The sequence below is a fragment of the Pleurodeles waltl genome, chromosome 7 (genome assembly GCF_031143425.1).
Source record: "Pleurodeles waltl isolate 20211129_DDA chromosome 7, aPleWal1.hap1.20221129, whole genome shotgun sequence".
Classification (NCBI taxonomy): Eukaryota; Metazoa; Chordata; class Amphibia; order Caudata; family Salamandridae; genus Pleurodeles; species Pleurodeles waltl.
Window position 1 is genome coordinate 13,094,378 of NC_090446.1, and position 25,745 is coordinate 13,120,122.

General features: G+C 46.5%; 1 protein-coding gene across 2 annotated transcripts in view; it reads left to right on the forward strand.

Moving 5' to 3' along the window:
- The window catches only part of LOC138303553 (protein FAM118A-like), a 204,894-nt gene extending 180,641 nt beyond the window's left edge, over positions 1-24,253 (forward strand). For both annotated transcript variants that reach the window (XM_069242798.1, XM_069242797.1), the window contains 2 exons: positions 5,586-5,657; positions 24,198-24,253. In XM_069242798.1, coding sequence (XP_069098899.1) covers positions 5,586-5,657; positions 24,198-24,226 — 101 coding nt within the window. In that variant the 3' untranslated portion in view covers positions 24,227-24,253. The remainder of the gene's footprint in view (positions 1-5,585; positions 5,658-24,197) is intronic.
- Positions 24,254-25,745: the final 1,492 nt, after the last annotated feature.

The window sequence follows — 25,745 nt, forward strand, 5'->3', positions numbered from 1 at the left end:
GTCACTTCATGCGGGCCAAAAGGTTTTAAGATTGTAAAGTTTTGTTATTCATGACCACTCTATTTCTTCATCAAAATTACAATTCCAGGTGAAGAGAATTTCTAGGGTTCAGGTGTGAATCTGAGGGAGAAATACTTTGGAGTACTGAATCCCGATTGTCGAGAGGCAGGTATCAGGCGGGTTGTTGTTAGAGTTTTACAGAACAATCAAAACTCATCTCATCATTGATCCTTTCCTTCCTTACACCTTCATATTTAAAGAACAGAATTACTCTTCATGTCAAAGTAGAAATTTAAATTTTGTTGAGGAAATAAAGGTTTTTATACCCAGAGCTAGTTACCCCTGTTTTCCAGCCACTCCCTCGGTCCCTCTCACATATACTATGAAAATGTATACCTACATGCGTGAACATTCCCGGTACATGTGCTGGTGATCTCTGTGCAGACAAGATATGAGTGGGGAGGTTTCTGCTTCTGGCTTAGTGAATAGCATTTTATAGTATGTGAGTATTACCACTACACGAGTACCTTATGTACCACAAAATGCAGTTTGTGATTCGGGCCCTTCGTGTTCATTGCACCTCTGGCCTCTACATTCCTGTTGTGGGCTTGCGAGGGGTAAGGTCTAGTCTTGAGAACTGATTAGTCTTCATGCTGGGAAAAAGTCATTAACAATGCAGTTCTCTTGGGTACAGCAAACTTAGACCAAGTGATTTTTCCCACTCTAGAACCCCCACTAGCACCCACACTTCACTCTCGCCGAATTGGTTAGGAATGTTCAGATGATTGATGTGTTGAAAGAATTTGCTCTGGTCCCTAAGTCTGAAGAGTCTGTACACCAACTGCCATTGATCCTCACAATTTCTTTTCTTTTCCCACAACGTTTTCTTGTAGGTAACTTTCAGGTTTAGTATCTTAAGTACAAATTCTAGTTTCTGTCCTTTTGCATTGTTGAGTTTCCCTTGTGCTTTGCGATCAGCTCTCACTCACTTCTGGGCAGGGTTCACCATCTCTCTGACAACGCATGTTAATTACAGAAAGTGGCACCATCTGGCAAGGATAGCATGTGGGTGCTGGAAAACAGGAATAAGGTATATTAGAAGTTAAGGTAAAATATTGATGAGTGAGTAGTAATTGAGTTCTATAGAATATATCACTGTGCTGTTGGGTGGCCAAGCTATAGCCGGATAAGTAGGAACCATATTGGACAGTAAAATCTAAAAGGATGATGGTCACATGACCAAGAGGCGAAGGGAGTAGTCGTCCGCCCTCAGTTAAACCAAAGAGAGCAAGGAATGTAAATATGACAGTAATTTAGTTTAATATAAAGTTAATACGAATATGTAGACAAAATTGTCACACTGGCATTGTTAAGCAACCATGAAGTTCGAGACACTCCACCACCCGTGGGCACCCGCCTGCGCCTCATCCCTGGTGCCTACTGGTAGGCATATCCTGTTGTTTCTTAAGTATTTCTTTGTGTTTGTGCATTTTTCGTTGTTCCGATTGCGTTTAGTTTTAAAAAAGCTTTTTCCGCTGCCTGCACTGTATTTTCTGCCCCATTGTGTATTTTTTGCATTGTGTCTCTGCCCCTGTGCCCCCTCTGTATTCCGTTTGCTGTTTCCTGTGTCTGCCCATTTCTGCCGGCTCTCGCCGGTCCCATTTCTCCTGCAGATACGTCCCTTGCGGCCCGCCCCCCCCTTGCACGCCCATTTGCCCTTCCCTCCCGCCTCCCAGCTGCTCCACCCTTCCACCCCGCCCTCTTGATGGCGGCCGCTGTGCCATTCCACGCCTGGACCACGCCCCGTGCCAGTCCCCCTGGCCCTCGCTGCCCCAACCCCCATAGGCAACATTACTCCTCCACCAAACTCCACGCCCTTAACCCAGGTCCACACCTTGCCTGCGCCCAAGCTAACCCCAAGCACACACACGGACCCTCCACATATCATGCATGCCATTTCTCCTGCACCCCCACAAACACCAACCACACCAACACATTCCACACAGACTCTAACATGCCACACACCAACTATAACATGCCCTGCAACAACACTAACACGCCCCGCAACAACACTAACGCACCCCACAACAACACTAACGCACCCCACAACACTAACACACTCCACAACAACACCAACGCACCCCACAAGAACACTAACACGGTCCACAACAACACCAACGCACCCCACAGCAACACCAACACGCGCCACAACACCAACTCACTCCACAACAACAACAGCCTCCGCAACCACCTTAACTGCATACTCCTAAACACCCACTCCATGCACAAGCACACCATCGAGCTCTGGGACCTGATCACAACACACTCCCCTGACATCGCCTTCCTTACGGAAACTTGGATGAACCCCTCATCTGAACCCGACATAGCCATAGCCATCCCAGAAGGCTACAAAATCTCTTGTAGAGACCGTCTAAACAAACCGGGAGGAGGTATCGCCATCATACATAAAAGCACCATCAAGATCACCACCAACACCCACGACACCCTAGACAGCGCAGAGCACCTACACTTCCTAATTCACATAAACGCCAACACCACCCTCAGAGGAACCCTCATTTACAGACCACCAGGACCCCGCCACCCTTTCTGCGACGCCATTGCTGACACCATCAGCCCCCACGCCCTCACCTCTACAGACTACATCCTCCTTGGTGACATCAACTTCCACCTGGAAAACCCTCAGGACCACAACACCACTACCCTGCTAGACAACCTCACGAACCTAGGACTCCTCACCCACACACTCAGCAGGACACATGCTAGATGCAATTTTCACCTCCAGCAACCACATAACATTCACACACACCAACTCCACTGGACCGACCACCACTGCGTCCACTTCTCCTTCACAAAACCCCCCAACCACTACCGACAGCACACCACACCATACCGTAAGTGGGACAAGATCCCCATTGAACACCTGCTCGCCAGGCTCTCATAAACTCCCCCCCTCGCCAACGACCCCAGCGTCGCCACCCACAACCTCACACAATGGATCACAACCTGCGCAGACTCTCTCACCCCTCTGAAAAGTAACAACACCACCCGCAACATCAAGACTGCCCCCTGGTTCACCACTGAACTTCAAGCCTCCAAGCTTGAATGCCGCAAGACCGAGAAAGCTTGGTGACAAGAACCCTCCATAACCAACTTCTCCACCCTCAAAACCACCATACGCAAACATCACCAACTCATCAGAACCACCAAAAGGGCTTACTACAAAGAACGCATAAATAGTGACTCACATAACAGCAAAGAACTCTTTGCAATCATCAAAGAGCTCACCAAACCCAAATCCTGCAACACCGACCCCACTCACACACAAAATCTATGAAACTCCCTCTCCAACCACTTCCACCTCAAAATTTTAGACATACACAACAGCTTCACACCACCTGCACCCACCATCACCACCACTGACACGACCTACGACACAACACCCCTCCACTCCAACCAGCTGCACACCTGGGCCCCTACCAACGATGAAGAAACCGAAACAACCATGAACTCCATCCATCCACTCGGGCTCCCCCAAGGACACCTGCCACCACCACATTTTCAACAGGGCCAGCCCAATCATCGCTCCCCAGCTCCGCTCCGTAATCAACAGCTCATTCGAGACGTCCACCTTCCAGGACTCCTGGAAGCACGCCGAAGTAACCGTACTCCTCAAAAAACCCAAAGAAGGCCTGGATGAACTCACGAACTACCGCCCCATTTCTCTTCTCCCCTTCCCCACCAAGGTCGCTGAGAAGCTAGTAAATGCCCGTCTGTCTCACTTCCTACAGGAAAACATCACATCTGACGCCTTCCAGTCTGGATTCCGCAAGAACCACAGCACTGAGACCGCCCTCATCGCCTGCACTGACAACATCAGAACCAGACTTGACAAGGGCAAGACCGTCACACTCATCCTCCTGGACCTCTCTGCAGCCTTCGGCACTGTCTGCCACCAAATCCTCCGAACACGCCTCTTCGACACAGGAATCCGACACCAGGCCCTGGACTGGCTCGCCTCCTTCCAAGCCGAAAGAACCCAGAAAGTATGCCTCCCCCCCTTCCAGTCCCCAGCAACCAAGATCATCTGCGGGGTCCCCCAAGGGCCCTCCCTCAGCCCTACCCTCTTCAACATTTACATGGCCCGGCTCCCCCACGGAATCACCATCATATCCTACGCAGACGACACCCAGCTATTCATCTCCCTCACCAGGAACCCCACCTCCGCCAAGACAAACCACCACGCCAGACTCCTCGCCACCTCCAAATGGATGACAGCAAGCCACCTCAAACTCAACTCCAACAAAACCGAAATCATCATCTTCAGCCCCAACAGGACAGTTTGGGATGACTCCTGGTGGCCCACCGCCCTAGGACCACCGCCAACACCCTCCACCCACACACGCAATCTCAGCATCGTCTTAGACTCCTCTCTCTCAATGACTCAGCAAATCAACTCTATAACTTCCTCCTGTTTCAACACCCTCTGCATGCTGCACAAGACCTTCAAATGGATCCCCATAGAAACCAGGAAAACTGTCGCCCTCTACGCTGGTGCCACAGTCAAGCTTCAACAGAAACTCCAGCGGATCCAGAACGCAGCCGCAAGGCTCATCCTGAACCTCCCATGCCACGAACACATCCCGCCCACCTCAGACCCCTTCACTGGCTACCCATCAGCAAAAGGATCTCTTTCAAAATCCTCATCCATGGCCACAAATCCCTCCACAACACCGGACCAGTCTACCTCAACGAAAGAGTGAACTTCCACATACCCACTTGTCTCCTCTGATCGGCTGATCTCACCAGAGTCCCCCGCATCCTTCGCACCACCTCTGAAGGTAGATCCTTCTCCTACCTTGCCTCCAAGACCTGGAAACCTACTCCCCACCAACCTACGCAAGACCCAGGACCTCCTGACCTTCAGAAAACACCTCAAGACATGGCTTTTTGAACAGTAATTCGGCATCTCCCCCCCCCCCCCCCCCCACAGCGCCTTGAGACCCTACCGGGTGAGTAGCGCGCTTAATAAATTTGTTGATTGATTGATTCCACTAATGCTAATTTGTCTGAACGTCATGGGCCAGACTTCCAAGAGGACCCTGGACACAAGAGTAGTATCTACTTCCAGATTCAAGGCTTTGGAGCAGGTGGATGATTGGGGGAAAGTTGTTTAGCACAGAACAGGTGGTGGGACAAGCAGTTGTGCCCTGTGAGATGTCCCTTTCAAGTAACTTTGTACTTTGAGCCTTTGGCTGTAGCAAATGTTCCCTCTTAGTCCTGGACCCCACCAGCAGCTGTTCCAGCTGAGCTCCGGGCTCCAGTAACTCTGCCCTCTGAATGCCACCCCAGAACCAGTTGCTCCCATTCTGAGCCCATGACTCCAGGGGTAATTGCCAGGGATCACAGCAAAGCCTCTGACACTAAGAGGCAATCCAAGGCAGGCACAAACAGAGCCTGGCTCAATTGTGTGGCCTAAACATATAAATATAATACATCAATTAAAGCACCTGCAGTATTTCACATTCTGTTCCCACAATAATTACATCCCATTATTTCTCTTCTAGGAGTCTGCTCAACAGATACAAAACGAAAAAGTGTGAAGGAGTCACCAAAAGCATTCTGCCAGCCTGATGATGGTAAATGTATCATAAGTATTTCTTGTAATTATACGCAAAACTCTTTCACCTTTTCCATTCCTTGCATGTGTCTGCTCAGTAAAATCCCTTCCCTAAAAGATGCATCCAGGGTCACATCTGTAAGAGAAAGCAGAGATCCAGACAAATAGCCAGTTTGAAAAGTAATCATAAGAGTGAAATGCCACATCAACAGAACAAAGCTGCGTCCTTTGGTTAGTTGGAACATAAATGCTAATTTCTATGCACTTTAGCGTTTCATTTATACAGTTTTACTCAATGGAGTCGAATGGCTGAATGAACGCATTGTACAGCTTGAACTACAGATAGACACTAATGCTAAGGCTCTGTGGGCCTCATTCCGACCCTGGCGGTCATAGACCGCCAGGGTGGAGGCCGGAGGTAGCACCGCCAACCGGCTGGCGGTGCTACATGGGCAATTCTGACCGCGGCGGTAAAGCCGCGGTCAGAAAAGGGCAACTGGCGGTTTCCCGCCGGTTTACCCCTGCCCAAGGGAATCTCAAGCAGCGCCGCCATGGGGATTCCGACCCCCTTCCCGCCATCCTGTTCCTGGCGGTTGTTACCGGCAGGAACAGGATGGCGGGAACAGGTGTCGTGGGGCCCCTGGGGGCCCCTGCAGTGCCCATGCCACTGGCATGGGCACTGCAGGGGCCCCCTAACTGGGCCCCAGACACTGAAAATCGCGACGGGTGCAACTGCACCCGTCGCACCCCTTCCACTCCGCCGGCTCCATTCGGAGCCGGCATCCTCATGGAAGGGGGTTTCCCGCTGGGCGGGCGGGCGGCCTTCTGGCGGTCGCCCGCCCGCCCAGCGGGAAACTCCGAGTTACCGCGGCGGTCTTTTGACCGCGCGGCGGTATTCTGACGGCGGGACTTTGGCGGGCGGCCTCCACCGCCCGTCAAAGTCAGAATGACCCCCTGTGTGTTTAAGGAGGTATAAAAAACACATTTGCAAATGTTGATACAAAGAAAGGTATATTACAATTGTATCGCCTCAAATGCTAAAGGTTTAAAACCTCTCTATCCCCCGGATACAAATGATACTGGAATCTCCTTCACTAGAAGGTGCATACAGCTTCATACTCAGTCGCGTCTCGCAGGAGGAAGGGGGGGCAGCGCGGAGTGACGGAGGCAGTAGCCACTAAAAAAAGTATTAATAATTTTAATAAACGTACCTGTTTCACCACACCACCACCTCACTGCTCCTCAGCTCCAGGCAAAGGCTCAGGGTCCCAGCCTGCCCTGCGTCCAATACTAACGCTGCTTTCATGCTGCTGGCAGCATGAAAGCAGCAGTAGGATTGGATGGAATGCCCTGGCTGGGCGCTCCGAGGCAGAGTGGGAGCCTCTGCCTGCTCCTTCCAATCCAGCACTGGAGCCTGAGACGGCCGGCCAAACATACATGCGCACTGAAGGGGAGTGGTGTCCACTTCCCCTTTGTCCCTGTCGTGCCCAGTGGCCCGCCCATTTTGCAGTAAAAACATAATAAACTTAGTTTATTATGTTTTTACTGTCAAGGTTTTGCAGAGCTGGCCCTGGGGGCTACGCTCCTCCACCATAGCGGAGGAGCCACCCCTGTTCATACTGCAAAACATTTGTACCTTTCGGTACCATGCCTATATCTGCGCCAATAAATCCCCTTCTGTAGATGCTCCATGTAGATTTACACCTTTAACCTACTGTCCCTTTAAATGCCATGTACATTTCATCTCCAATGAAAGCCTTTGTCTAGATACACCATGTGCATACTCAGTCTGTTGTAACCTTCTATCCCATGCCTATTTCTGCCCCACTGCACACCCGTCTCTAGAAGATGCTTATAGATTCAAACCTTTAACCTTCTGTACCTTCCAATACCACGCATACTTGGGCTCCAAGAAGTTCCCTTTTCTAAATGATGCATGAAGATACAGACTTCAAATCTCCAACATATCAAGAGAGGACTGTCTGCTAATGATAAAGTGCATGCATTTAGTGAACTTATACAAGCATATAGCTAGTACATTAGGAAGGTAAATTGTGGGAACAAGCTGTATTAAGGTTGGCCAAAAACTTTGGTGCATACTGAGTCAGGTGTTTTATGTAAGGCAGTGCTTAATTTAAGCTTGTGGTGTCCGGTGCTCGGCACTTGATTGTCAACTCCTGCCCTTGTGACAGCCTGCCATAAGGTGGTGCTGTCTGACTAATTTAGAGGTGACCACAACAACATTTAAATATGAATTCAGTATACATTAAAAATGATGATTACTGCTGCCCAAGCCATTCTCATAGCGTTGGGGGCTGGAATATTCCAAACCGTCACTCTTGCAGGAGTGTGATGGTTAGTACCTGTGTTGTTACTGTCATTGGCAGCATGGCTGGGGCAATGTGTGGTGTGAGCTGCTGTGGCCTCCTGACCAGAGCCCGGCGCTTATGTTCATATTTACAAATTAAGCACTGATGTTTTGTGAAGAATTGTGACATCTGAATATGTCAACACTAGCCACTGTAGCACAGGGTGCGATAGATTTCAAATAAAAAAGGCTGAATCTACTTCTGATGGATACTTCTAACTGCTGATTCCTCACCTCTTGAAACCTTCCAGGCACCAGCCCGGATCCTACAACTGCTGCAATAGCTCCTGTTCGCTGATAGGTGGTGCTGTCAGCCTGTTCCTCTACTCTGTTGCACTTCCTCTGGATAAGATGACACCGAGCTGCATGTAGGCGCCACCCATAAGCACTCACATCATTTCCTGTTTTTCCACTCCCTTCGATGCAGCTCTGAACCTTCATTCCCGACTGTGGCTGGTTTTGTTTCTCCCAAGCTTGTTCTAGAATGTGCTTGGGATATCGCACCTGAAGACTAAAGGTTTTAAGTCATGCTGCAATTGGCAGAAGCATCTGTCGGTCACAGATCCACATGTTTACTTTTGGTGCCTTGGCCATAAGGGAGGGCTAATCTAAGCACTGTGTCATCGAAGACAAAAAGTGTGGTCAATCCTGCTCGAAGTTCCAAGGATGCTTGGGGGACTGTTCACCACTCCTAAGTACATCTAAACTAAGATGAGATTAAAAGATGAGTTGAGGCATAAGTACAAGAAATCGAAGCTGGGTCTGACCCATCTATGCCGCTTAGGCAGAAGATATGCCAGAGCAGAAGATCCTCAAAAACGGTAGCCTGATCGGAGGACAGATGCTCATGTCCAGAACAGAATCCTACCACATCCTGTATCTAAAATATCACACATGGGCCAACAGCTTTGTGAACCCATGTGACTGTCCCAATGATAGAGACTACAATGAACTTTGTCTTTGACCAAGTTTCTCTGTAAAACAATTGTCTGCACAGCCTAAGTATCTCTCTACCATACACTTGTTAAAACACTGCACAAGCACTTTTGTACTAACCACAGAGCCCCCTTTTCAATATTATTGTAAACATTATCAATAATCTTGATAGACTTTTGTCAATCAATCAATACTTTATTTGGTTTCCAAAACCATCAAAGTACAATAAAACCATGCCAATAAGCACTATCTCAGGAAATCATAAGAGCATGACTTAGAATGCACAATTGCATATAAGTATATATAGATTTAGTACACAGTATTACAAACGGAGATAAAACAATGATATTGTTCACCCTGGGCTTGCGACACGGAGACAAAGAATAAATATGCATGGACAAGCAAAATACAGTGTAGTGCAAACATATGCTCTGATGTATAAACATATGGCCCTTGCAGGCTCCAAGGTGCCAGTAGTCACAATAATTGTAAACGTACAGACCTAGCATGAATAGCTAGTATTACTTACCTGCGGCATAAGGCATAAAGTGCATAAGCAGATAAAGTACAGAAGATACCTAGATTTGCAAACATTCAGCCCTTGCAGGTGGCGGAGTAACGTTATTTACGTACATAGAATACATAACTTTTAAATCTGAGAGCTAAAACAAAGCCTTACTCCTCTTTAACCACACACTTAGCTGGAATCAACTCATAGCAAATGCTATGTGGCTTGAAGTGTAGGTTTCTAATCCCTTAAGTGCTGCTAGATAACTCTTTGTCCCTAAATTCAGACACACGGGTTGGATCAATTTGCGATGAGCACCAAGTTAAACCGGACAGAAGAACAAAATATGTTTCTCATTTTAAGGGCCCATGCCGGAAGCAGGACATGTGCTGGGAGTCATTCCATTGCTCCACTTCTTTGTGAACGCTTTAAGTGGTAGGTCGATTAGTTCTCCTTCATCTCCCCAACGAACCTGTGCATAGTTATTTTCATGAAGGTGTGCAATAAGATTGACCAAGTTAGGAGGTACACCCATTTCTTCGAGAACACTCCATAATTTGTCTCGTGGGACAAGATCAAATGCAGCACGTAAATCAACAAAAGCATGCACAGGTTTTGTTTGTTATTTCCAATACAGAACAGTAAATCTAAATACCTGGTCAATGGTACTGATCTTTACACAGAAATCAGCTTGGAATGGAGGCATCTTTTGATGTTCCTCTGCCCAATGTAACAGCTTATCAATGACATGTCTAGCAAAGATCTTCTGCAGGTTATCTATAAGGCTGATGGGGCAATAATTTGAGAGGTCGCCACCATAAATTGGAATGATTTCAGCTCCCCTCCAAGATCCAGGAATTTCTCCACCAGCCGCAGTGTCATTACATAAGAGGTTAACATAACTGGACCAGACCTGAGGCTCAGATCTGTACAAATTCCCTAGCACCTTGTCTTCACCAGGTGCCTTTGCCAATTTATGGCGATTGATTGCATCAAGAGTATCAGATATACTGAAGCTAACAACGCTAGTCACATTTTTATGTGTGTTGCGAGTGACAGGAATGAAGCTCAAAAGGACGTAAGCCTGAAGACAAATCAACTATACCACCCGGGGCATACAAGGATGTGAAATGTGAAACTTGTCAGGCTGAATGTGATGAGAAAAAGTGTTCCTGCTTTCCAGGATTCCATCTGGGATTATATGCCAAAAAGCTTTATTATTGTTTGTTTTGGCGCCACAAAATAGATCTTCCAAATTTGTATCTTTCCAGTTGCTCTTAGCCTTCATAAGTGCCCTCTTTTAATTGCTTCTAGCCATGTCAGTTTCCAGGCATGAATGCTTTTGAACAGCCATCATCAGTAAAGAATGCCTGCTAGTTTGCAGCCAAGGTTAAAGCACGGTTTTACGTTATCACATGGTCTCTGCTGGTGCACAACCTTTTTATAACAAAAGGACCCAACGTTTATTAAACAGCTTGTCTTGGATTTCTAGGGTTGGAATTTCATCATCGAGGCAGCCTGCAAAGTCAGACGAGTATTCATAATTTTTTTATCAGAAAGCAACATACAGTTGGACAGTACTTACAGCCATGTAAGCTGTCTGTAGTTTTTAGGCATCAAAGGTAGAGGCACCTCAGTGTGATATGAGGTTGAGACTATACTAAAGAAGTCCCCAAGCAAACATGATCAAACTATTATGATCGCTATCATCACAATTAACAATTTTCATATCATCAAGTAATAGTCATACCCTTAGATCAACAAGCACATAGTCAATAATACTCCTATGTGCTACCTTGCCAAAGGTGGATGCCATCTTGTGATCTAAACGCGTATGCCATTACAGGCTCTTAAACCGCTACCCACTACAATAGCAGCTAGCTGAAGGGCAGTGTTGGAAAGGTCTACCAGTTAACAGTGAAATGTTCCTACCCTCTATTTGATATGACAGATGGTGGAAATATGGGAAACGGTTGATCACAAGGGTTTTCAAAAGACCACAGTTTTGTTAGGGAATTGGACATCTGGACACCACTCCCATTTAGACGCATCAACATGTCCATGGTGAGATGGAGGGAAGGGGGTTGTGCAACGCTGGGTGACCTATGCTCAGGGGAGGTATTCCTGACATTGGCAGAGGCATGAAGGCGTTTGGTATGCGCTAGAAATGCGGCCTATGGTTAGCAGTCAGTTTGCACTGTGTTCGAGCAATGACTCTCACTCTAGTCAGGATATGAGAGATACACACCTAGGATAACCACTGCTCAACCCCTTAGTAGCTTGGCACAAGCAGTCAAGCTTATCTCAGAGGCAATGTGTAAAGTACTTGTACCAACACTCACAGTAATACAGTGAAAACACTACAAAAGGGCTCCACGCCAGTTCAGGAAAATAGCTAACATTTATCTAAATCAAACAAGACCAAAACAACAAAAATCCAACATACACAAGAAAAGATAGGAATTTATAAGTCAAATGAGTCTTAATCCATAGAAATCAATGGATGTGTTTTTTAGGACAAAGTTCCTGGTATGCATCACAAATAAAGCTGCACGGGCAAGTGCATCGGAAAAGCAAGCAATATGCCGATTCCTTACTCGCACATGAGGCCGTGCATCGATCCTTTCTCCGCCGGACAAGTGATGCATCAATTCTTTCCTCGCAGGGAAGAGATGCATCAATTTCTAGACAAGCAGCCGCAGGTCGGTGCAGTGATGTTGCAGGTATTGATGCCCAGTGTCAAAGCGTGGAAAATCCAGACGCATGCTGAGCTGGTGATGTGTCAGGAGATTACCCATTAACTCAAACTTCCAACTTTACGCAACTCCCTCCAACAGTTTTGTGATCAGACTTTACTGATTATCTGAACCCTGCATCCACTAGGAGGAAAGGGGAATGGGAATAGAAAAAGAGAGACCGCTTCCAGATCCAGTTCCAGCCTGTGTTTCCCACTTGAAGATAGGATATTCAGAATGTGCTTCTGTAACCTGCACCTTTCTTCTTATTGGGATTTCTTTAAAGGAAGGACCTGGACTCAGGTGATAAGAACATAGATAAGTACATTCCTACTGCGCATTCAACTGTTCAGCCATTCACATTCACCCAATTCTATTGTTCTCCCAACCTGTATCTTTTGAGGGACTAGCCTCTCTCTAAGAGAACAATGTTAACTTAATGTATTCTTTTCTCCAGGAGTCAGAGGAATCTAAGGATCTCTGGAGAACAGTTCAAGGGTTCACAAATATACAATCTCCTAATGTCTTTTACAGGAAACGAAAACTCCTTCTCAAGGTTGAGTTTTCTCAATCACAGTCTCTAGGAATTAGTCTGAGCACTGAGGTTTGTCTCTAAGAATGGCAAGTCTGCAAGGTGAAGAGTTTTTGAATATATATGTACATATATATATTGGCAAGTCTGGAAATTATACAAAAGGATTCCTTAGTGCAGTTGCTTGAAGTTCTATTAAGCCAAAACAAATTCTCCTTAGAAAGCCGATAGCAAGTTGTTGGAAGAAGCAAGAAATTCAGCTTCTCCAAGAGGGAAAAAGTATCTGGTGTGGACACCGAAACAAGACAAATTAATTACTCAAAACTGGAAGAATTCTCTATAAAATAAAGCGCATCAGGAACACTGTTCATTCTCCTCAGGATGACAGAAGTGCACAGCTTCCAGAGAAAAACAGCAGGAGGAGCTTCAGCACGAGACTAAGGTAGAAACACTAGAGCGCTGACCTCACAAAAATTTGCGGCCACCATCTTGAGTGGTAGTTAAACCTGAAGAAGCTAGTTCTAAGAACAACCTCCGCAAGAGCCACTGAGCGTGAGGATGCCGCTGCAACCTATGTGGGTACAAGGAAAGGGGGAATCGTTTTTGCTGAGGGAAGAATTTAACAACAATGGAAATAGTTTTCTTGACATGATACGTCGATTTTACTGGCGATGCGTCGATTTTCAGCCATGGTGCAGGCGCTGCATCGATTTTTCTGCCACTCGGCTCCGGTGCATGGATTCTCGCCTTGGGTTCACCAGCTTTTCCTTTCAAGGGACTGGATGTGGCACCACTTGGATGGGTAGGGATCTCAGCATGAGAGCCCAGGTGCTGGCAGATGAAGTCTTTGATGGCCCTGAAACTTCAGAACAGTAGGCAAGCTCAGCCCAAGCCCTTTGAGAATCTTCACAAGAAGGATACACAGCAAAGTCCAGTCTTTGTCCTCTTTAGGGCAGAAGCAGCAATTGCAGGCCAACCCAGCAAAGCACACACTGCAAAGGAGCAGTACTCCTCCTCCAGCTCTTCAGCTCTTCTCCTTGGTAGAGGTTCCTCTTGATCCAGAAGTATTCTAACAATCTTAGGTTTTGGGTCCACTACTTATACTCATTTCTGCCTTTGAAGTAGGCAAACTTCAAAGGAAAGTATCTGTTGTTCACAAGATCCTGCCTTGCCCAGGCCTGGCCCCTAGCACACGCCAGGGGACTGGAGACTGCATTGTGTAAGGACAGGCACAGCCCTTTCAGGTGTAAGTGTCAGCTCATCCAGCCACACTTTAGCCCAGGAGACTCACCAGGATATGCAGGACACTCCTTAGTTCCCTTTGTGTCACTGTCTAGAGGGAATTCGCAAACAGCCCAACTGTCAGTCTGACCCAGGCGTGGATTCCACAGGCAGGCAGAGGCACAGAATGGTTAACCAAGAAAATACTCCCTTTCTAAAAATGTCATTTTCAAACAGACAGTCTAAAAACCAACTCTACCAAAAGATGTATTTTTAAATTGTAAGTTCAGAGACCCCAAACGCGACCCCTCTGTCTTCTCCTAATGGGAAACTGCACTTAAAAGATATTTAAAGGCAGTCCCCATGTTAACCTATGGGAGAGATAGGCCTTGCAATAGTGAACACCATATTTGGCAGTATTTCACTATCAGGACATGTGAAACACGCCAGTACATATCTTACCTTTTAAATACACTGCACCCTTTCCATGGGGCTTCCTAGGGCCTACCATAGGGGTGACTTCTATATAGTAAAAGGGTCAAATTGGCAGTAACAAACAGCACACACAGACACTGCAGTGGCAGGTCTGAGCCATGTTTACAGGGCTACTCATGTGGGTGCCACAATCAGTGCTGCAGGCCCACTAGTAGCATTTGATTTACAGGCCCTTGGCACCTCTAGCGCACTTTACTAGGAACTTACTAGTAAATCAAATATGCGAATCAGAAATAACCAATTATAATCACAATTTATAAAGAGAGCACTTGCACTTTAGCACTAGTCAGTAGTGGTAAATTGCCCAGAGTACCAAAAACCAGGAAAAACAAAGTCCAGCACACAGTCAGAAATACGTAAGCAGATGCAAAAAGACAGGGAAAACTATGCCAAGGATGCCAGGTCTAACAAGCTGGGTGGGGGACTATTCCTCCAATACGTCAAACTGATGAATACTGTGTGAGAAGTTTGGATGGACTACCCGAAAACCCCACAGGTGATGAGCACCCTTTATTTGCTGCTAATGGCTGGAATAACAAGACACATGATGGCACATCTGTATAGGACACTACTGGAGGACAAAGTATGGACGGATCCAGTTACTAGAAGGGCCAGGGAGAGTACCTTCACAATACCTCTCATTGACTCAGACTGAGAAGCGACATGCTAGTTGGACGATATCCTGCAGCACTAGATTTAAACTAGCACATTTTCACTGCCTACACCACACATACTTAACACCGATCAAACTGAGCAGAATGTACGTGGGAGAGGGGCAACTTGTCCTAGATGTCGTGTGGATGGGGCCTCACTTTTACATTTGGCATGGTATTGCCCAGGCGTACACCACTATTGGCAGTGGGCTTCGGAGCGGTTGGGGGATGTGACGGCGTTTGCCCTTGAATTGTTCCCACAGATGTGTTTGCTGGGAATAATTAGGAAACCCAGGGGAGGTAGGATGCTTTGGAAGTACCTACAACTAGCTCTGGTATTGGCAAAAAGAAGGGTGGCCATTGGGTGGTTGAGCACCAGGGAACCGCCCATCAAACTATGGTACATGGACTTTGCAGAATGGGTCGTTGCGAAGGATGTAAACACGAAAAATACCCGAAGGGACGACAAACTGGAGGAAGACTTAGAAACTTAGGCTGCACTGATGGAGAACATGTGCTTGTGATGGCAAGGGGGGGATGGGTGAAACCCACACAGGACCCAGGACTGCCGGACACCCAAGGGCAAGACATGGGGAGCACAGGAGAGGCAGAGATCGATGCCAGCATACAATGACTAAAAGAAGCTGGGAGGAAACACATGAGGGGCGAGCACAGGGAGAGTGGAGGGGGCCACATTGTGGTGATGGAGGTTAGCTGAACCTGAGCTGAAACTACTTATGAGAACCTCTGAGTGAGAGGGAACTTCAGGAAGAACTGAGAAAGTCTCAGCTGCAGTAATAGGATGAAGAAAATAGGGCCATGGAGGGACTGTACCAGTTAATGGTTTAGAGTTCACGTTGAAAAATATTTTATAGTCATACTTGGTGGAAAACTTCTAATATATATTTGTTATTGATGTGAAACCATGTTGTGCCCGATAACAGGTACTGTCTACCAAATGATGACTAATAAAAAGTAATTTTTAAAAAAAGATTTGCATATTCCACTGCTCATCCTCTATCTTGGTCAGAGCATTAATACAGGGTGAAGGCTCAAAAGAGACATTAAAGTTCTCAGTAACAATGACTATGGCCTGTTTTTGCCACAGTTCGTCAAGGAGTTCCCAAGCGGGAGAGTTGCAGTTATCGAGCGCTCATCTCACATAGGCATTGAATAGTACTGCACTCAGCCCAGAAAGGAACGTAAGACTAATACCCATCAGATCACGTGAATCAACCTTTAATAAGAAATGTGTGCAGGAGACAGTACTTTTTACTAGAATATGTAACCCTCCTACAGCACGCCCGAAGTTCCAGGGTGCTCTGGCTGTTACGTTATAAAAAGTGAAGTAATTGACGTACACTTTGTCACATACCTCTCTCAGTGCAGGATGTATTGCCTTTCCTTGTTTACACCCGCCTACACGTGTCACAAGGCCATACTTGTCCACTGGAATCACCACTGTAGATTTTAGAATACTCTCAACTTCCTCAGTAAGGTGATCAGTATCTCCCAGGGTACAGTTTGCACCAGCACTTTTTCAGGACTTTCTAGGGTTAGGTGGAGTTTTATTGGGCTTCCCGCTTCTCCATTGTTAAAATTGTTACACCAAGAGTACTTATATAAAAAACAGCACAAGTTTAAAACTGGTTTAAAACATGGCAACATAGACAGGTTCAATCAAGCATACAATTTGCAGCATCACAAAGAAATACCAGTCTATGGAAACTGGTAAGTTGTCATACGCTTGCCAAGGGATCAGTCAACAGCACAATAACTTGGTGCAAATGGACCCTGCTTCTTCCTGTTGCTGCCAGGTGCAGACAGGCCTGCTCTTGCCTGGTCTTTGCCCGGGATGCTTCCGGGTTTGTGTCCTTACGGGCACCGTCTGCTGTAGAAGGACGTCCGCGCTGCAGGGATAATGTGAGCCTTTTGAAGCGCCTCCCTGGCATGCTGTTTTAGCATCCTCCTGAGCCTGGGAGTATGCAAAGACCATACTCCACATGGAGCTCTTGATTAGATGTCTTTATTCATCTGCATGCAATCACACACTAAGGTGGTCATTATGAACATGGCGGGTTGGCCCGCCATGCCGGCGTTGGCGGGTGAAACCGCCAGCCGGCATGGCGGGCCAACCCGCCATATTATGAACACGGTGAGGGCCACCATCGGCAGCCCTCACTCACCGCCAGGCTTCATCCGTCAGGCAGCCTGGCAGCAGGTGGAAACATCATCCGACAGGGCAGCCGTGCTACCCCTCAGATAATGTTTCCGAATCCTCCAGCCTTTCCCTGGTGGGCTTCCTCGCCAGCAAAGGACTGGCAGAGGGGGTGCCCCTGCACTGCCCATGCACTTTTCATGGGCAGTGCAGGAGCCCCGGTGCAGTGCCCGTCGCGCAGGTCAGATCTGTGCAACAGGTGCAGCTGCTCCCGCCACACAGTGGCATTGGCGGCAGCTCCATGTGGAACCGCTGTCAATGTCCCGGCCATGCCTTCCTGTGGGCCAGCGGGTGGAAATAATGTTTCCACCTGCCGGCCCACAGCAAGGTTCATTATTTGGCCGGCGGGGATCCGGGTACAGTGGTGGTCAGTGTTTTGAACGCCAGCATGAACACGGCGGTTGTTACGCCTTGTTCATAATGACTACCTAAGTCACTGATTACATCATAGCTGTTATTAACCACACCCTAACACCTCCTAAAAGGTTGAGCAATCTCTCCCCTAAGTCTGCCCAGAACCGCAAGGATCCTAGTGCACCTTGTCTCATGACAATACATCTGTAAGTGCTTTCCCCGCCTCCTGCCAGGCAAGGTACTTTAGGTTTTGTGGTCCTTACCCCCACCGTCTGCTGTGGAAGCATGTCATGAATTTCTATTTCTGACTTTTCATTCTTGTGTGTGGTGTGTGAAGAAAGTATGGCTATTGTTGGACCTGGCCCATTTTGCGGGTTCATCCCCAGACTTTTTGCCTCCTTCCTCCTATTTTTGTCTGTCCTCTTGCTGTTGGCTCTAAGACTCTGAGCACTTTATCACTGCTGATCAGTGCTAAAGTGCAGTTGTTCTCCCTTCTATAGTTGGTATGATTGGCTTATACCTAATTGGCACCTTTAATTTACCTGTAAGTGCCTTGTACAGTGGTATTTCTATACCCAGGGCCTGTAAATTAAATGCTACTAGTGGGCCCGCAGCACTGTTTGCACCACCCACAGAAGTAGCCTTTCAAACCTGTCTCAGAACTGCTAGCGCTGGGCCTGCGTGTGCAGTTTACTGCCATAGGGCCCTGGCATCTAAATATACTTGCCAGGTCCAGAACTTGTCTTTTACTACATGTAAGTCACTCCTAAGGTAGGCCCTAGCTAGCCCTATTGGCAGGGTGCTGTGTATGTAGAATGCTGGACATGTGCCTGGTTGCGTGGCCTGTCCTGGTAGTGACAAACAGCCTGTTTGGTTTCTCACTGCTGTGAGTGCTGCCTTCTCATAGAATTGCATTGGAAATGCCCTGCCTTATGTCTGGGGAGTATTGTCTGATTTATGAGGGGTAGCGTAGGCATGTATGGTTGTAATGGTAGTGAGAAATGCTGCTTCTGGTGTAGGTGGATTTTTTGTTAATATTACAGAAATGCCACTTCTAGAAAGTGAGCATTTCTCTGTGCTTATTACTCTGGTGTTTTGCAGTTTGGCTCCAATCCACGCTTGGGCAGAATAGCAGTTGGTCATTGTGCATACTTTTCAGACAGCCTGTACACAGGGAGGGTGGAGGTGTCACAGAGGTGCATCTGCATTTTGAATGGTCTTCCTGGGCTGAGAGAAAGGTGAGGCTGGGCACACATGCATCTGTAAAGGCTGTGCCCTGGCCTCACACAAAGGGCTTGTTTACCACCAGCTGATGTTTGGAGCCTGTACTGGAGGAGAATGGGGCCACTCCACGAACAAGTTGTAACTAGTTGGAACCTCCTCCCTCCTTCTTTGTTAAACCACTGCAAAACTGAATATACATACAGGGTATTTTTCCCCATAATTTGGAACACTTTGGGAACACTTTGGACTTTCAACATGCTTGAAACTGGACACAAAATGCTGCTGGAGGGTCTCACCAGGAACCGCCTTGGACTGCTGCTGCTGTGCTGACCTGTGACTTGCTGGGTCACTTGGAGGAACTGCCACTGTCTACATCCCCTTTGTGCTGGCCTGCTACTGGGCCCTGCCACCCTGTGCTCCATCTTTGGTGTCTCCGAGGGGCTGGGTGCTGTGGCACCTGAGCCCCTGCAGCTGTTTTTAGCAGTACATGAGGAGTTCTGCCTGTGCTGTAACTGCTGGACCATAGCGCCTTGTGGAGCGCTTTTCCCTTGTCCATAGCGCCTTGTGAGTGCTTTATTTCTGTGCCCCCTTCACTTCGTAAGCGCTAGCCGACGTCCTAAAATCACCGCTGCAACCCGGGCATTGCTGAAACCAGAGAGCGTGGAAAACACGCTGTCCAGCTTGCCCCCCGTGGAGCAAGGAGAAGAAGGACAAAGGGAGCACGATGTTGTTGTGCCCCTAGGGGACTGGGCCGCTGTAAGGAGTGCCCCTGGGGCACAAGCAGGCTTTCACTTCTGGTGCCTTTCACCGCTGCGGCCCGGCATGTATGAAGCCAGAAACGTGCGGTCTCCCCCGATGACAGGGAAGTGGTTCGTGGTGCCCCCAGACTAGGAGGGGGCACTGGAGAAGCAGGACATGGGTGGCAAGGATGAGTCCCTCCCCCCGGTCACTGCACTAGGAGTGTGAGGCTCCAAGTGTTGCCTTTGGGGGTCTGTGGCCGAGAGGGAAGCCTCATCAGAGGCTCCCCATGCAGCTGGGCCCCGTTTCTTGCTGTTCCTCTGTACCCTCCCAACCCCCCAGTTTATTTTTATATAACTTGGTGTTGTGTTTCCTTTGTGGTGGGGATAGTACTTCACGTGTGTTGTGTGTGTTGTGCAAACGCCTTACACATTGCCTCTGGGATAGGCCTGACTGCTCATGCCAAGCTACCAAGGGGGTAATCAGGGGTTATCTTGGGTGTGTAACTCCCTCTCCCTGACTAGAGCGGGTGGGTTCTGCCTGGCTTAGGTGCATACCCTAGCCAACCAGAAACCCCATTTCTGACACATATGTTTTTCTTCTTATATTTAAAGTGAATCCAACAGAACCATGCTTGTAATATATCAGGTAGAGCACGGGTTCTAAGGAATACAGGGTTACCCCATGGTAGATACAATTCTTCGGATGGTAAGCATGTTGCAGTCAGGGGCCTGATAGGATTGTAGACTGATTACACTACTTTCCTCTACCAGGGCCTGCCCTAATGCTTGTCACTTAAGCTACCGGTTATTCAAAACACTGTAGCTCAGTTTCCTAACAAGCAGCTCGTTCAGTTTAAAGTACTATTTATTATTCTTGGGGCATTATTGAATAAGACTCCAGCTTTTATCGTAAGGTGTTTTCATAGATATAACCTTACCAGGCCCTTGTGATCCTCTGCAACTAATCTCCTACTAATCCTTTTGTAAACAGGAGGTCCCCTGCAGCCACTGACAGGCTCTGGAATACCTCTCTTGTTCACCTGCTCTTAGAAATATCTACACCTTTAAGCCATTGTTTCTTCAGGAATTTACTTGCCAATAAAAACGTAACCCTTTAGTTTGGTCGCTGCTTACACAGTTGACATCAAGACCCTTGGTGATAGCACACTTAATAAATGGAATATTACATAACAACCTATTTCATACCAAACCCACAAATTTGATCCTGTACCAAGCAAAAGACATACCACCTTCCCCTTTTTCTCACTCCTGATCAGTAGGCTCGCCCCCAGTTGTCAACACATTAGGTGTCACTGAAGCACCATGGTTTGCCCATGTCACTTCTCAACCACTTCAGGAGAAAACGACAGTAGGACTGCTTGTTTAGAAGTCAGAAAATCTGGGATACCCAAGCCCCATCTCTTGTATGATGGACACTTTGTAAGTTACTCTAGACCTCCTCAATTGTTGCACTCTGGACTTGTTATAGTGATATTTTGTGGCATATACATAACTTTTGTAATTGGTAAGGGAAGTTCAGGAGCGCTGTCATTTTCACTGAGGTGTCTCTTTCCACTCTTCATTATCATTTATCTTCTGCACTCACAGTGATATGTACAGAGCAAACAAAGCAGCAAAAAGGCAACCTTGCGTCATGCCCATGTAAATAAGGACACCTGGTGAAGCTTCACCTACAATAGAAACAGTCCAGCCTGAACTTCCAGGCCAGCTCCTCCGTGCCAGGATCACAAGCAACCCGATACCAGTTTCACCCTTATTAGGACTCATCAGTAGGGCATACCTTGTTTCCAGTGGCACAGTCCCCATGATAACCAATTGGGGGTTGTCAATACCGATTTCTTTGTGACTGGGTCCAAACTGAAGTGGCATGGTGTGCACATTAATGACACACTAGGTAGGATGCTTCCCTGAGTAATTACCAGTGGCTGAAATTAATGTAAACATTCCATCCATCCTTTTTTGTGTACTATCCCACAGTGCGGTAGGTATGCCAAGATGTGGGTTCCGTGCACACTGGAACCAAGCTATACCGACTAATGAGCTCTAATAATGGCAAATCTGATATTGGGATGCTTTTTGTTCCAGTTCAGGGAGGACCTGGCCTTGCAGTTCAGGTTGGAAAAACGTCTAATTTCTCTCATGTATGGGCTGTATAAGTACAGGTAACCAGAAAAAAGTAGCCAGGCACAGGGGTAAGCTGTGTACAAAAGTTAAGTCTGCTGAGAGACAGTGGGCTTGTTTGAGTATGTGTTTTTGAGCATATGGATGTGTGTGTTTTGAGCATGTTTGCCTACTTGATTTGGTTAATTGAAGTTGAGTTAGTGAAGAATTTCTCACTGAAGGGTTAGCCAGCCAGGGATGTGGAATTCCTATCGCCCGAAGCCCAGGACATATTGGGCCTGATTACAACTTTGGAGGAGGTGTTAATCCGTCCCAAATGTGACAGATATACCACCAGCGGTATTACGAATTCCATAGGATATAATGGACTCGTAATATGGCTGGTGGTATATCCGTCACAAACGGATTAACACCTTCCTCCAAAGTTGTAATCAGGCCCATTGTTTGGGGTCAAGGGCAACAAGACCCAAACCCTGCAGCACAAACACTTTGGCTGCCAGTTTACAGAGAAGGGAACTGTCTACAGTTGAGGTAATATGTGTGTCCGTAAGTTAATGTTGTTCGAACTTGTATTTATGGTTCGTTAATGAAAAGCCTTCATTCTTAGGGTGAGTGCTGTAAATAAACGTTTTAAGGTCACAGTGCACTACTGACAGTGATTCCAGTAAAAAATAAAAAGTGTACTCACGTTTGAAAAGTTTAACAATATGAGGCTACGTATGACGCTCCCAGAGTGCTCTCTGATTAGATGCAAATGTTTGCTGCAGAAGCTTACAAGCAAGTGTGATGATTCTTTGCTTTGAAAATAAAATGTTCCGAAAAAAAGTAGATAAAAAAAATGTTTTGCTACTAGGAAATTTTAGGTGCTATTTCTTTGAAGTGTCATCTAGTAAAATGTGTCTGATGCATGCTAGTATTTCCAAAAAATATTCCTAATGGAAAATCAATGTAACCATTTTCAACAAGATTATGGGAAGCATGAAAATAAACAAGCACGGGCAAAGCCAACCGATCCAACATTTGTTTGTGAGTCTTTTGGTTTCATTAATGTGTGTCTTGATTTTCGCATGGCTTTTGTAACAATATTGTTGTGGGAACTGCCAGGCACTCACCATTGTAACAAACACTGTCAAAAAGAAAAAAAGTTTTTGGTGTCAAAAAGCACACATTGCCATCAGTGGCGTAACAAAGGACCCGCAGTCCCCTCCATGGTGCCCCTTCAGCGCAGCACCTGCTCTGAGTGAGTCTGAAAGGGGGTGGGGTGGCCCTCCATGTTCTTTCAAGGGGTGCCTCCTCCAAAGTGCTCCTTATGGAAGCGCAGAATGTGATCGCTCAGAGTAAAGCCAGTCGATAGAACAATAATAGAAGTTTAATTAAAACAAAATGTCTTTGTTAATGCCAGACATAATTAGGGACCCAATTCTTAAAGAAAGTCACAAAAGTGCACCCATGGTATATGTCTTTGAATTAGTGGCTTTCGTGAATTCACAAGAACTTACAGAAGTAGACCAGGACATTGTACTCCTAGAAAATATTTGTGAAAAAAATTATAGCTTGAGCAAATATGCATGTGTAGATTTGCTCATGTGAAAATCTGTTGAGCGTTTATAAGTTCACTTTCCCTCCAAACACTATTTTCCCAACCCTGGAAGAACTTCTACTTCTGCCGTTGTCAAGAGTAAAGAGCTGGTGAAAATCTGTAAGACATGCAAGTTAGTAAGTTTGCAGACTCAAAGGCATTCCCAGTCCTGGAACTATTGCTTACTACTTCCTCTAGCCCAGTATGTAGATCTGCAGAAAAGTGGAAAAATAAGGAAATTGCTATAGTAGGGATTGAAATTGCAAGTATTCAAGCCCTACTGTAGTAGTAGCCCTGACATAATCAGAGAGGCTATTATTACAGCTCTTACATAATAAGATTGCTGCCATACTTTGTCACCACATTACATGACACCAAAGGGACACATAGATTTTTTTACAGGACAAGTAGATTTAAGAAGCAGCTTGTCCCATGGACAAGTATATATTTTATTAAATTCCACACCCCTGGCAGCTCTGGGTGATGGGCACTGGTCTGGCCTCCCCAATGTGGGAAGAGATAAGAACCGTCCAGAACAAATGGGACACAATGAAGACCCCACGGTTGAAGGGATCCTCACAGTTTGTATTTATTACTGTACTACCATTCGGTACTGTTCTTTTCTGATTGAACAAGCAAAAGTGTTGGACTTTGAACTATTTCCTGAGGTGTAAACCCTCCTATGTACACTACTTGTGATGCAATGTTAGGCTGTAGGTTGTATGTATTTTCAAATACTTTGGACTGGAATAAAGTGCTGAACTAAGTATTTTACTGCATCCTGTAAGTTGTAGATACATCACAATTGTGTACTATCAGTTGGTAATTGAAAATGTTGTTTTCCTGTTTTACAGATGAACCTGGTGGGGGCTGCCATCTTTGAAATAAACAAGGAAGCTGCAGCTCTTAATGCATCATTCTTGCTTCAGTGTCATTAATATTAATATTACCTTCAGAATGCTTATGGATTTGATTATGTATGTTAAGTGCTATAGTAATTTATTATTGCAGTACATAACCTACCAATTGGTTTTCAGGCAGGACGATTCGTGCAGGTAACACAAGAATCTGGGCTGACACCTTTCATAATCCCAGGAAGAAGCTCCAACATTGTATCACTTCTTAGGAAGCCACCCTTTGGCATTCCAGGAGGAAGCTCCAACATAATATCTCTTTTTAGAAAGCCAACCTTCTGTATTCCAGGAGGAACCCTTCTGACCAAAACCCCACCCACCCACACACCAGAGGCCTCAGGTCTCCAATTGAGAGCCAAACATTGAGGCATTTTGGTTAATCCACCTGGATCGGTACAGACTAACATTCACTCCAGTGTGGCTGACGGTTTCCCATATGATCACATGACCGACTGTCACATGATCTATGGGCATTTGCTATTTCATACATGCTTGTTTCACAACTTGGGATTTTTCGGGCACTCACAGTTACCTGCTGGCTTCCTCGGAAATACTTCTTCTAAGGTAAACTTCCTTGTGGCCCATGCATCCTTGGGGTATGATAATTTTAGATTACGCACATACTTTCCACTTCTGTTGCACGCTTGTTTTTTTTAGTTACCATGGTTAACTGTGGTTGCACATTTTTCTTTGCATCATTGAATACCTCACACTGGGGCACTTGGCTTACTATCTAAATTTAAGTATGCATGTGTTCTCTAATTCCCGCTCCCCAGCTCACCTGATTGATGGATGTTGCAGATTTAGTTTTTTGGGTTTGAGGTTTGCATAAGTGCTAAGTCTTATACCAACAACTTGCATTCATGAGGTTTTGTGATTCTGATAGAAATTAACTCCTCACGCATGATAAAACATTACCTTCATGGGAGCAGAGTCTTCACTTTAACACATAGGTCCTCCAACTTGTCAAACTGGGCTATGCCCTCCCATTTCTTTCTAGCCTGGCGCACCCTCCACATCCATATGGATGGCTGGCAGAGGAACACATGTCTGATTTGCTGCAGGAAGTGTAGGCATTTTTGGCTAAAGGAGCCACAGAGAGGGTTATGACCTCAGAAGTAGAATCAGGGTGCTATTCCGTTGTGCCGATAAAGGACAGAGACCGTCGTCCCATTTTAGATCTCTGCCTTCCCATCTTTCTACAGAAAGACAAATTTAAGATGCTCACAATAGCCCAGGTTTTGCCTATCCTAGATCCCGTAGACTGGCTGTTATTTAGAGGTGGACCTGCAGGATGCAAATTTCCATATTCTCCTTCTACAGGCCTACAGGTGTTATGGCAGTGGCCCAGGAGCATTTTCAGTGTGTGGTGCATCCCTTGGCTTTCTCAGTGCCCCCCAGATGTTCAAGAAGGTTATGGTGGTGGTCGCAGCACACCTTTTATGTAACAGTCCTCCCATACCTCAACAACTGGCTATTGAAGCCTCT